Genomic DNA, 12,569 nt, shown 5'->3' with positions numbered 1-12,569 from the left:
TATAAATATATATCACAATTGTTTTATCCATTCATCTGTTTTTTGTTTTTCGGTACACGGGCCTCTCACTGTTGTGGCCTCTCCCGTTGCGGACCACAGGCTCCGGACGCGCAGGCTCAGTGGCCATGGCTCACGGGCCCAGCCGCTCCGTGGCATGTGGGATCTTCCCGGACCGGGGCACGAACCCGTGTCCCCTGCATCGGCAGGCGGACTCTCAACCACTGCGCCACCAGGGAAGCCCCTCTCCGTCCTCTCTTACTGCTCCCACCCAGGCTTTCACCCACAGTGTATCATCTCAACCAAAACCAGTCATTAAGACCGGCAGTTTTGTTTTTCTTTTTAAAGGTAATTTCTGTTTTTCTTTAAAATGTTTCTATACTTTTTTTTTTTTTTTACTGAGGACTAGTTGATTTACAATGTTTCAGATATACAGCAAAGTGATATATATGTATGTATATATTCTTTTTCAGATTCTTTTCCATTATAGGGTATTACAGGATATTGGATATAGTTCCTTGTGCTATACAGTAGAACTTGTTTATTTACTTTATATATAGTAGTTTGTATCTGCTCATCCCAGACTCCTAATTTATCCCACATCCCCCTTCCCCTTTGGTAACCATAAGTTTGTTTTCTATGCCTGTGAGTCTGTTTCTGTTTTGTAAATAAGTTCATTTGGATCATTTTTTAGATTCCACATATAAGTGATATCATACGATATTTGTCTTTCTCTGTCTGACTTACTCCACTTAGTATGATCATCTCTAGCTCCATCCTAAATATTTCTATTCTCAATTGAAATCATTAATGTCCATGATTAACTAGAAAAGTTTTTGAATTTCCACAAGTTTATCAACAACCCAGTGTCAACCAATATGTGTGCACTTGCACCTGCATACATTTTTATGGCCTAGGCATAGTGTTAAGTGCTTTCTATACATTACCTTAATATTCATTACAACCATCTCTCCCCACTTTACAGATGAGAAAATAGGCTTAGAGAAGGTAAGCAGCTTGCTCACAGTCACATAACTAGTAAATCTAGAGTCCAGCGAGTCACCCAGGCAGTCACACTCTAAACCACTGTTATTCTTCATGAAGTCTTAACAATCATACTCTACCACAAGAACACAAACAAAATCTTCATTTAGGAAGCTATTTTTGTCCCTGTTTTGATATTAGCTGGCACTGGGTACTTAGTTGTAGTGTTAGCCTCTATGGTTCTCATTTTATGCTGAGCATACAAAAATCTGTTTCTTTTTCTAAATATTGGAAACAATTTACCAGCTGTTTTAAAGAAGTGTTTTTGAATTTTTAAAGTTAGTGAAGCCAGACCAGAAAGGAGGCACACTTGCCACTGAAGGAACTGGCCGAATGAAATGGAAAAAACTGGTATCTGAGTTGCTTTTGTTGACCGTTTTCAGGTTTTATCCATGAAACATTTCTGCATGCCCACAAATAATTGTTGAGTCATTAAAGATTCCCGGCCCAGATTCTACTGTACTTTTAATAATAATTCCTTTTTTTTCTTTTGCGGTACGCGGGCCTCTCACTGTTGTGGCCTCTCCCGTTGCGGAGCACAGGCTCTGGACGCGCAGGCTCAGTGGCCATGGCTCACGGCCCCAGCCGCTCCGCGGCATGTGGGATCTTCCCGGACCGGGGCACGAACCCGTGTCCCCTGCATCGTCAGGTGGACTCTCAGCCACTGCGCCACCTGGGAAGCCCCAATAATAATTCCTTTAAACAGCAAATAACAGTAGCTACTTATTCACTTGTGAAAAAAAGAAAGTGATGTCATATGATGCTATGCAGCTAAGCCATAGCTCTAATGATAAGATATTCCACAGGGTCAAGAGCATGCTGAGAAGTTTAATGGTTGAAAGTCCCAGCTCTGGAGTCAGACAGGCTGGATCTGCCCCCTGGATCTTCCACATATCAGCCATGTGACTTTGGACACACCACTCAGCCTCTCTGGGCTGCACCTTCCTCATCTGTGAAATGGAACTAATAATCCTTAGTTACTCCTTTTATGAATTTCAAATGAGATAATGCACATAAAATGCCTAGCACAGTGCTTGGCATATGGAAGCATTCAATGAATTACAGTTATTACTGTGATAATCATCATGATAGCAAATGAAAACTGTCACCCCCAAAGCAACTGCCAAGCTTATATCTAAAGCTGTGTACATGCTTACATTTTATTCTTTGGAAGAAAGACTACAATGTGAATTGCTACCAAATTTTAAAACAGAGCTTGCTAGAAATAATGATATGTAACTTATCAAGATGAATTGCCGGAACTCAAACATAGCACTATAAATTTCAGGAATTAACTTATGAAATGATTAATTATAGACCGATGACAGATGTGTGTCCACAAAAAGCTTAGGTGCACTCCGGAGCAGGATCGGGAACCTCTGGAAACGCCAGCAGTCCTCAGGATACTGCTGAAAGCGCGTGAAGAAAAGGTAGAACCTGCGGAAGACTCGGCAGGTGTCCGAGAGCTCCCGCAAACACTAAAAGAAACAGGGACAAATAAATAGAGGTAATGTCCACAGAAGGCTTAGGAGCATGCCAAAGCATACATTAGACCCAGCAAACACCCTCAGCATCCTCACGGGAGTGCTGAGGACATCTAAAATACAACAAGAATTAATGAAAGACCTGGCAGCTCTCAGAGAGCACCTGTAAACACCAGAAGAACCAGAGGAATAAATAAATGGTGGTGATGTTCACAAAATGCTTAGGAACACTCCAAAGCACAAACCAGAACTAGTAGAACATCTAAGAATATTCAGGAGACCACTGGGAACAACTGAGGGAAAATGCAGATTCCGTGGAAGAAGATCTATCCAATAGGCATCAAGAGTTTACACAAACACCAGAGGCGCAATACAACCAGAGAGTGAAAGCAACAGGAACTCCCTATCCCCCCAGTGGAAATGTAGAAAAGGTGAAAACGTCATAGGTTTAAAAAAAAAAAAAAAAAAGATTGTTTAGGATGCTTAAAGAAAGGGCAGAACCAGTGGAAGACCCAACAGGAACCTACGGCCCTATGAAAACTTCACAGCAAATTGTGGACCCAGAAGATAAGACAATAAGAAATTTGGGACAGTTCCCAGGGAGAAAGGTGAATCAGCTGAACTCCTGACAACAATCAAGAAATTTCTGAGAACTTCTGTGGAAAAGACTGAACCCATGGAAAACCCAACAGGCACCAACAGACAAAACTCCTAAAGAAAAGGAAAACCAAGTAGAAGACTTGACAGGTCTTCTACAATTTGCAAAACTGTAATACAGTGCGACTCTTCTCACTAACCTCAGGACAGCTCCAAAGCAGGTATGTGAATGGACAGGTTTCATTCACATTCTACAGGCATGTTCCATTCTACAGGCATGAAGAAACCTAAGAAAACTCCTAAGGCACATGCAGTAGAAAATCTGGCAGACATTACAATACTTAGGGAAACTCCAAATTTTAAAATCTTGTTCACAGGAAACCCTTAGGAAGGAGTCAGATATATCAGGGGAATTACAAGGAAAACCAAAACATCTGTAGGTTTTTAGATGTGAAAAATACTACTCAAGAAAACCAAGTAATAGAAAAAATATTAGAACATACAGAGTGTACATGTTTTTCAAACAAAAGAAAATGTAGAAGGCCATACAAAACTTTTTCTTAAAACACCAAAAGAGGGACTTCCCTGGTGGTCCAGTGGGTAAGACTCTGCGCTCCCAATACAGGGGGCGCGGGTTCGGTCCCTGGTCAGGGAACTAGATCTCTCATGCATGCCACAACTAAGAGTCTGCATGCCACAACTAAGAGTCTGCATGCCACAACTAAGACCCGGTGCAGCCAAAAGAAATAGATAGATAATATATTATTAAAAAAATAATAAAACATCAAAAGAAAACCTGGAGACAATAGTTATCAGTACTTGCTTGAAAACATCAAGAAAAAAGAAAAATGCAGTTGAAGACTTCTTGGAATGCAAACACTTATGGCAGAATCAAAGCAGAAGACATGCTGTTTGGAAGTGGACTATAGTGGATTTGAGGAAATGTTTGATTCAGTGAACAAAAATAAGGCTGGACCAGGAGATCTCAGTCAAGAAAACTCCTCTTGTAAGCCTTGTGAATATGAAGCTAAAACTAATGCCTCTGAAACTGAAGACATGTAGCCAAAGAACATTCAAGATAGTTAGTCAAAGAACAAGATCTATCCTAAGAAACAAAAAAGATTAAAAAAAACTAAACATTTGCCTAGTCAAAAGAGAATGTGCAAAGAGAGATAAATGTAAAGAAATGAGCTTAATTTTCAAGAAAAGCTGAGTCAGGGAATGTCCCTATATCCTAGACACAGATATAGAACTGATACAGAACTCAAGTCTCAGTTGCTTATATTAACAGAAAAGATTCAGATAGGGCTTCCCTGGTGGCGCAGTGGTTGAGAACCTGCATGCTAATGCAGGGGACACGGGTTCGAGCCCTGGTCTGGGAGGATCCCACACGCCGTGGAGCAACTAGGCCCGTGAGCCACAACTACTGAGCTTGTGCGTCTGGAGCCCGTGCTCCGTAACAAGAGAGGCCGCGATAGTGAGAGGCCCGCGCACCGCGATGAAGAGTGGCCCCTGCTTGCCACAGCTAGAGAAAGCCCTTGCACAGAAACGAAGACGCAACACAGCAAAAATAAATCAATTAATTAATAAACTCCTACCCCCAACATCTTCTTAAAAAAAAAAAAAAGATTCAGATAAAGAAAGATGAAAAGAATACTGTGAAGTTTCCAAGAGAAAAACTCTGAAGATGGAGCTACGAAACAAAAGACAGAGACTGTAACATCAGAGGAAGAAGTAAAACTGGTGTAAATTTACAGGAATCTGATAGCTTGGCCATTTCAACAAGGGTTATGCACGTGGTGACAAACCAGTGAAGAGTTTGCAAGAGAAAAGTGAAATCTAGAATGAAGAGAAGATACTTTTAATACCCAGGAAAATAATCAAAAATTAATTTTGATGTGGTAAAATCTTTGGTCAATACAGAAGAGAAAATTCACACAAACCAAAATAAAACAGGAGCAAATCTGCAAGATTCTAATCCTTTGTCTGATGAAACAAATGTAGCCAACAAAGAGGCAGCAATAAGACAAAGAGGTAAATAAAGATTTATTGTGTTTGAAATCTGGAAAAAATAAGTCTTTGCTAAAAAGATGCAAAGATTTGATCTCTGCCCCAGTGTGACAGAGAAAATTCTGTAGATAAGAACAAACAGATATGTTTACAGTCATTTAGTGGATACAAAGGAAAAATTACCTCATTCAAAACTGGAAAACTACAGAAGTCACATGCGAATAGAACACAAAATAAACACTTTGGAAGATACTGTTTTACCAAAAGAAGAAACTTTGTGCAAAAAGCCAAGGCATAACCAGAGTGATATTAAATTCCAGCAAAGATTAACCTGGAGTTCTAAATGATGAGTTTGGGAGAAAACATCTACTGAAAATCCAAAGCAGGATAAGAACAACACACAAAGAAAGAAAATAAGAACTATAAGATATCAAGACAATGCAGGTGCTTAGCTAGGAGGGATAAAAAGTAATAATCTTTAGTTTAAAGGCAAGCCTAAATATCCTCCATAGAGTAATTTTTGCCATAAAATTAAAAGTGAATTCTGTAGGTAAAAGAGAATAAATAAATAAAATTAGGTTCTATATGTATTTAAGTATAATCAAAGTATTGGTTTTATTTGACATTTAATTATTTTATAGGCAAAATTTTAAAAACATAATGAAGACATCCTTTCTACCCCTATGGAAGAAAAGATGTCTTAATTTCTTGCAATTAGCTGGTTACTTGATTTAATCTTTGGTTAACAAAATACTTTCCCTTAGCCTACCACTTATTAGCCTTTTCACCAATGGATGAAAGGAGAATGAATGAAAAAATAAATTGTAAACCAGTGAGGTCAGACATAAACTTGTCAAATATTCTATTATTGATTGGTGGTCTGTAACTTACACTTTTGGAGAGATGGTTAATGCTGGGTTGTTCAAAATAAAACAACTCATTGTTTCTCTTAGTGTGGAAATCCAAATTAATTATGATTCACAAAATTTTTACAAGTCAATACAGAATATAGTATATACTATAATAGTATAGTATATAAAAATATAGTATAAATCTCAACACCACCTCATGTGTATAACATATCAGTTTCAGCTCTGGATTGTTTCCTTTATTAATTCCACTTGAGAGAAACTATATACAAAAAGTACAACATTAAGATACTTACCATATTGCCTTTTAAACTGTTGAGGCCATTTCCTTAATGTTCCCTTTGGTCTTCACAATTGAATCTTGTTTTCCTTATATAGTACACCTCATGCCCTTTGGCATAATTGCCAATGCCATTTTCCATGGCTGAAGCACACCCACATTTGCAGAATGTGGCAATTAATGGCCTCTTAAAACTATCATTATATCTCAAGAAGACATTTTCCTCTTGGTTATGATACTGAACAACACCATTACAAATTGCTTTTAAGCAACTGGTGATTATATATATATACACACACGATTTAGAAAATCAATCATGTTTTCTCTCATTCCAGATGGATTCTTAACATATCCAGGGCCATTACTTCCCTACTCATGAGAAGTCAATGAAAATAAAAATGTTTGAAATGTTTTAGTACGTGAATTAGTTTGATAACTGAAAACCAGGAGCAAAAGTTCGTTAGTACTGGAGAACCTGGCATTTCCAGGTGGCTTTGTTTAAGATATGGTATGTAGCAGCCCTGCAAAAGATATCAGTCACAGACTATATATCTATATAGATATGTCTGTATCCATGTAGCTACATCTGCTTTCTATACTATATATAGAATATTAAAAATAAGTAAAATCAGCATCTCATCATGATTTATTTTCAGGTAAAAGAATAAAACTATTATCTACCTTTCTATTTTCTACTAGTTCTATGTAATAAATAACTTCCAGGTGAAATCTATAAAACTGACCACCAAGATATTGCCGTTAGTGCTTTAAAAATGTTTCTATCCAGGTATTCTACTGTTGTGAACACATGGGTTCTGTGTGTATTAATATGGTATGTTACATATGTGTGTGTATTGCCCTGAGATATGTTAATTTATCACTAATAAAAATAGCTTTTCAGGATTCCGCCCCCCCGACAAAATTATGCCTGAACAGAATCATGCTTGGTAAATCAATGAATTACAAGGAAAAAACCAAAGTAAACTCATTTTTTATTGAACTGGGGGATGTGAATAAAAGCTTGTGTGATGTGTAGGAAAAAAACAAGTGTAAAACTTGTTGTAACTTTAAAATTTAGTAGAATTTCATTGCATGATTGGTGTCACATTATAGACATTCTGAATTTTAGGGAGAGAAGTGTTCCATAGCTGGTACAAGGAAAACATCTTGGTTCACATTTTAAGTGTATTTTCACAAGATTTTGTTGTACACTTCTAGATGTTGGTAGTAACAACATAGAGGATATACTTTATATACTGGTACTTGGATATTCAGTTAGATGTTTCAGATATGGGTGAGTTTTTAAAAGTGTCTAAAACAGTGTACCCTCAAAGAATAAATCATTTAAAGGAATAAGGCAACTTTCCGGTTTGTCTGAACAGTGGGTGGTACTGACAGCCACATGCAATTAAAATGTAGTGTTTGAGTAACATTAACATTTGTGATTATTCAATATAATGTGATTTCATTAAATCCTGTACCATTCTCAAAAAAGTTGATATAGTCTCAACTGCTGATGCTTTCGCCAATTCACAGCTTAAAATTGCTTTTAAATGATAAAGACACACATTTCATATTTTAATACATTACCATATAGTCACACATCTAATACAATTTGCACAGAGAAAGATTTTAATGTTTTCTGTTTTAATACACTTCAAATGATTCTCTTTAATGACAGGGTCATTAGCTTTTAGAAGTTTAGAGTAAACCATTCTCTTCTCTTACAATTCAGACATCTTAAGATTTCTTAGAACTGTCAGACTTTTTCAATCAGCTTTAAAAAGTTTAAAGTAATCAAATCATTTTCTTCTAATACAATTCAGATATTTTAAGATTTCTCAGGATTGTCAGAACTTTTCAATCATAAGAACAACTTGTCTAGATACACGTGTGAGGTCCACTGTGTAATTTTTCTCAGTGTAATACTCATCCTTCCCCAAGAGAAACCTTTTGTATTTGTTTTCCTTCTTTTTCTTTCTTGATAATCACAAACTGGAATAATTATATGATATACAATGTGTTTACTGTACACAGACGATATGCATATGTACATTATACATAATGCATTTTAATATATTACTTTATATTACCATTTGCTTAAAGGACATTTCACAGAATGGTAGAACTGATATAACGACACGTTTTTTTCTTTAGATAGGTTGAATCCTTCTGTAGTACCTTACTGCACAATTATGGCTTTAAACAAAAGTCACAAGTCACAACAAATTATTCTTTGTATAATGTTGTGAAGTGTATTCCAAATGGAAAATGGAGGGAAAAGTGCGTGACATCATGCTTCGTGGTATGGCATACATGTATCAATGCTTTTTACATATAACTATGACCTTGACTACATACATAATGTATGGTTATTATAAAAAGTTATATATTATGCCACAGTACTAAAAATAAAATATATTCTTCTTAAATAGTGAAAATAAGGTATCCTTCATGTTTTTAATCACATGTTTTCTCGTTTGACCATGCCTCTTCTTTTTCCCATTGTAAATGAAATAATGTCCAACATTTTATTAAACAGTAATGATAGAGTGTAGACAATTTCTGGGCCATTAAGGCCTAAAAAAGGTGCTAAGATGATTATCTTGTCATTAACTGTGGAGATACCCTCCGAATGCGTTTATTTAATACATGGTAAAAATATAAAAATAAAGGACAAATAAATATAAATATCTTCTCAGTTATTGAAAAATCAAAAGTTCAACTGTACCTTATTACGAGTATGGTCCTGGATACGCGTAATTGCTGCGTAAGTACGGCAACTAACCGGATATCACGGCTCTCCCCCCACCAATCTGTGAACTGTGACTATGCTTGGCCAGGAAGACACGGAAGGGTTTTCTTGGGTTCTCCGCAAGGGAGGGATTCGACCATACCTAGGTGCTGCTCTCCCAGACCCGCGCGCATCAGTCTCCAGTCATGGCTCACCTCCTCGCCCTCCGCCCATCCTGGGAGACCTTGACCTGTCCAGGCGAGAGGGAAAGGAGTGGAACTGCGTCCCTCTCGCTTCATCCCTAAAGGTTACTGCCCTTCCCCCGAAGCTCATATGTTCTCTGATTCGGGAAGCAGGCACTTACAAGTGAACTCAAGCCGAGGTGAGGCTTAGGGCGGGGACGTTCTCCAAAGTTGCGCTCTGGCCTCGTCTGCTGCTGTCGCCCCCGCCGCGCTTGCCTAACGTTTCCTTGAACCGAATGAAACGTAGGGAAACTTAACATCCCGGGGGAGGCGGGGGTGGGGATGGCCCCAACCCAGTCTCCGGGCGACAGGCGGGGTCTGAGGCAACTGGCGGCGGCGGCCGCGGCCACCCCGGCCTTGCGTCCCACCCGTAGCCCCCGGCCTGGTTCTGTCCGCGTGGTCCTCGCAAGGCCCCGGGCGCTCAGATGAGCGGGAAGCGGCGCTCGCCGCCGCCGTCGGACTCCCCGGCGCCTCCACCTCGCGGGCGGCCGAGCACCGACACGGGCAACACGACCTCCCCGGGACTGAACTGCTGCAGCCGCATGGACTCCTCGTAGGTTGGCAGGTACTTGACCTCCTCGTAGCTGGGCAGCTGCAGGAAGACCGGCGAGACTACGCGCAGCTCGTGCTCCGAGGCGCAGGAAGGGGCCGAGCGCCCGCCGCCTGCCCGGCCCCGGCCACCGCCTCCACTGTCCAGCAGCGAGTCTTGAGAGCCGGCGGCCGCCTCGTCCCGCAGCAGCGCGGGCGAGTCGTCGTCGTCGTCGTCGTCGGGCGGCCCCGCGGCCCCCGGCTGCCCGGCGCCCCCCGGTGGCCCCGGCCGCGCCTGCCCGCGCGGGTACCTGCGTGGGCTGGGGCAGATGATGCGCTGCAAGAAGTAGCCGATGGCGAAGAGCACCAGCAGGATGAGCAGCCCGGAGAGCTTGCGGACGAACCAGCCCACGTTGTCGAGGAAAGCGTGCAGCGGCAGCTTGCAGCAGCGCACCGCGGTGGCGTTGGCCGCGTCGCAGCAGCGCTCCCGCTCGCCGCACGCCAGCTCCGCGCAGCCCCCGCCGCCCCGCGAGGGCGCCACCAGCGCCAGCGCCAGCAGTAGCAGCAGCGGCAGCAGCGGTGGCGGCGCCGGCGCCACCGACAGGCCCTCGGCCGTGACCCCGGGTCCCCACATGGCCCGCGCGTACCGTTACTAAGGTCCGGGGGCGCGGGGGTATCCGTCTGTCCGCGTGTCCGTCAGTCCCTCCCCGGGCGCTCCGCTCGGGTCCCGCGCGCCGCCTCCCTTGCCTCTGCTACCTGCGGCCGGAGCAGTCCTCACTTGGCCACGCTTGGGCGGAAGGAGGAGCCCGAGGCGCGCCGAGGCTGCGGGAGGCGGCCGCTTCCCGCGCCTGAACAGCCTCCTGAGCTTCTGACCTTAACCCCGCGCGCCCAGCCGCCCAGGCCGGGCGCAGGGCGTCCGGAACCGCCCAAGATGGCAGGGGCAGCCTGCGTGGGGCTGCCGTGGGCATCTTGGCCGCGGCCGGCCGCGCTCTTCCAAGCCCCCCTTGGCACCCTCCGGGGCTGGAAGGGTTAACGCTCTGCGCTAAGCCTGGGAGCCCCCTGATCTTGATTAAGTCGGCCGTCTCGCTCTTCCCCGCCACTCGGGCGGGGGCTCTTGCTCGCGTAGGTGTTTCAGTTTTAAGTGATTGGATTTCCCCAGGAATGTTATTTAAATTGACCTGCGACTGGGATTCGCTTACTATCCTTCTTGTGATCTTTCTGATTAAAAATGGATGATGGCCATTAATGGCTAGCGCAGCCCCGCAGCAGTCCCAGAGCTTGGGGGGGTTGGAGACCGCCGGGTGGTTCTGCTTTCAGGCAGATCCAGGGGCTGAAATCCGGTACCCACAGGAGACCTCCAGAACAGATAGAGAATTCTCCGGAGAGGCTAAGGTCAAAACACCACGGAAGTATTCCCAGAGGGGCAGGGAGGACTCCGCCAAAGTGACCCGAGTTGACGAAGGAGAGAAGGTGTGCATATTTCCCCAGGGGCTCATCCGACAAGCCCCCACTGAGCTCAAGGGACAGCAGGGATTTGGGTTTGGGGTAGAAGGAGGCCTCTTCTCCAGCGTAAGTAACACATCTGTGAAGTGTCAAAGGGGAGTGTAAGTGGTTGGCAACGTTCCTGATCATTGATCTGCATCTAAAGGGTCTTTTTCAAGGTTACTCTTATTTGCAAAGTTTGCCTTAAAGGGAATCTGTGCTCCCATTTAGCACATGGAGGCAAGTAGTCACTGCTCTGTGGTTAAGCTCCTTGGCACACATGGGAGGGATGGCAGTTACGCGGTCCCTGACACAGGCGCATCTGCTGGGTGGTGGCCTTAGAGCACCAGGAACCTTTGCTTTTATTAAGGCAGACTGAAACAGTCATCTTTGTAGGATTAGGATTTATTAATTCCTTCACCCCTTAAACACTTGACCAAATGGGAAATTCCATAGTCACAGAGAGAAAAAAGTAAAAGCAAAGGAATGATATAGAGACACACAAGGCTCAACGGTAGGTCAGGTTAAAGGCAAAGATTTCTCTCAGAGGAAGTCACACTGTATTTCCCGAATAGCCTTATGGAACAAGGTTAGGGGTGCTGGTTTGATTTAGACAGGTCATTGCCCCGCCTGAATGAAAACATTTGAAATATTTCTGCTGCTGGGAGCTTCTGACTTTGCCTCACACTCCAAAATAATCCTTTCTCCTCCTGGAGAATCTCCAAAGTGTCACTCAGACAAAACTACTTCACGTGAAGCTTAGTTGAGCACAGGTCCTTCTTTCTAAGCTCTCCTAAAGCCACAATATTTCTCTGTGCCATCATCTGTTTCTCTGTAGGGAGGCCTAAAAGCTATTTTGTAAAGACTGACTGACAAGGGGTTTCAAACTGTAGTAAGATAACAGGGTGGAAATGATGCATTTTAAAACAATGAAAATTGTATTATTCTTTCATTCACCCATTCTTTTGCCAAATTTGCATTGAACATTTTCTATATTCAAGGAACTCTGCTAGGTGCTCAGCATTATGGAGAAATAAATGATTCCTCCCGAGCATGGAATAAACCCAGGTCTGCAGTCCTAGCCACTGCTAAATGGAGTACAGTAAAGGAGAGATTCCATAGAGGGAAAGAAATGGCAGTTTCCTCTGTGATCATGGCTTGTTCTTACTTTCCCAAAGGAGGAATAAAATTAATGGGTTTCAAACAGTCTCAAAGATGAAAGCAGTTCACAGATTGAGATGGCCTTTGAGTATGAAATTGAAAAAAATGTGAAGACCTCTTTGGGTTTTTATTGTCTGATCT

General features: G+C 42.6%; 1 protein-coding gene across 1 annotated transcript; it reads right to left on the bottom strand.

Annotated features, from left to right (window-relative positions):
* Positions 1–7,890: 7,890 nt before the first annotated feature.
* On the bottom strand, positions 7,891–10,872 carry C5H3orf80 (chromosome 5 C3orf80 homolog). The gene has a single exon (XM_067737885.1). The coding sequence runs from the start codon at positions 10,417–10,419 to the stop codon at positions 9,679–9,681; it is 741 nt and encodes a 246-aa protein (XP_067593986.1). The 5' UTR covers positions 10,420–10,872; the 3' UTR covers positions 7,891–9,678.
* Positions 10,873–12,569: the final 1,697 nt, after the last annotated feature.

The sequence above is a fragment of the Pseudorca crassidens genome, chromosome 5, assembly GCF_039906515.1.
Source record: "Pseudorca crassidens isolate mPseCra1 chromosome 5, mPseCra1.hap1, whole genome shotgun sequence".
NCBI classification, from domain to species: domain Eukaryota; kingdom Metazoa; phylum Chordata; class Mammalia; order Artiodactyla; family Delphinidae; genus Pseudorca; species Pseudorca crassidens.
Note: the sequence above shows the minus strand (reverse complement) of the source record. Positions and strands in the feature narration are given on the sequence as shown.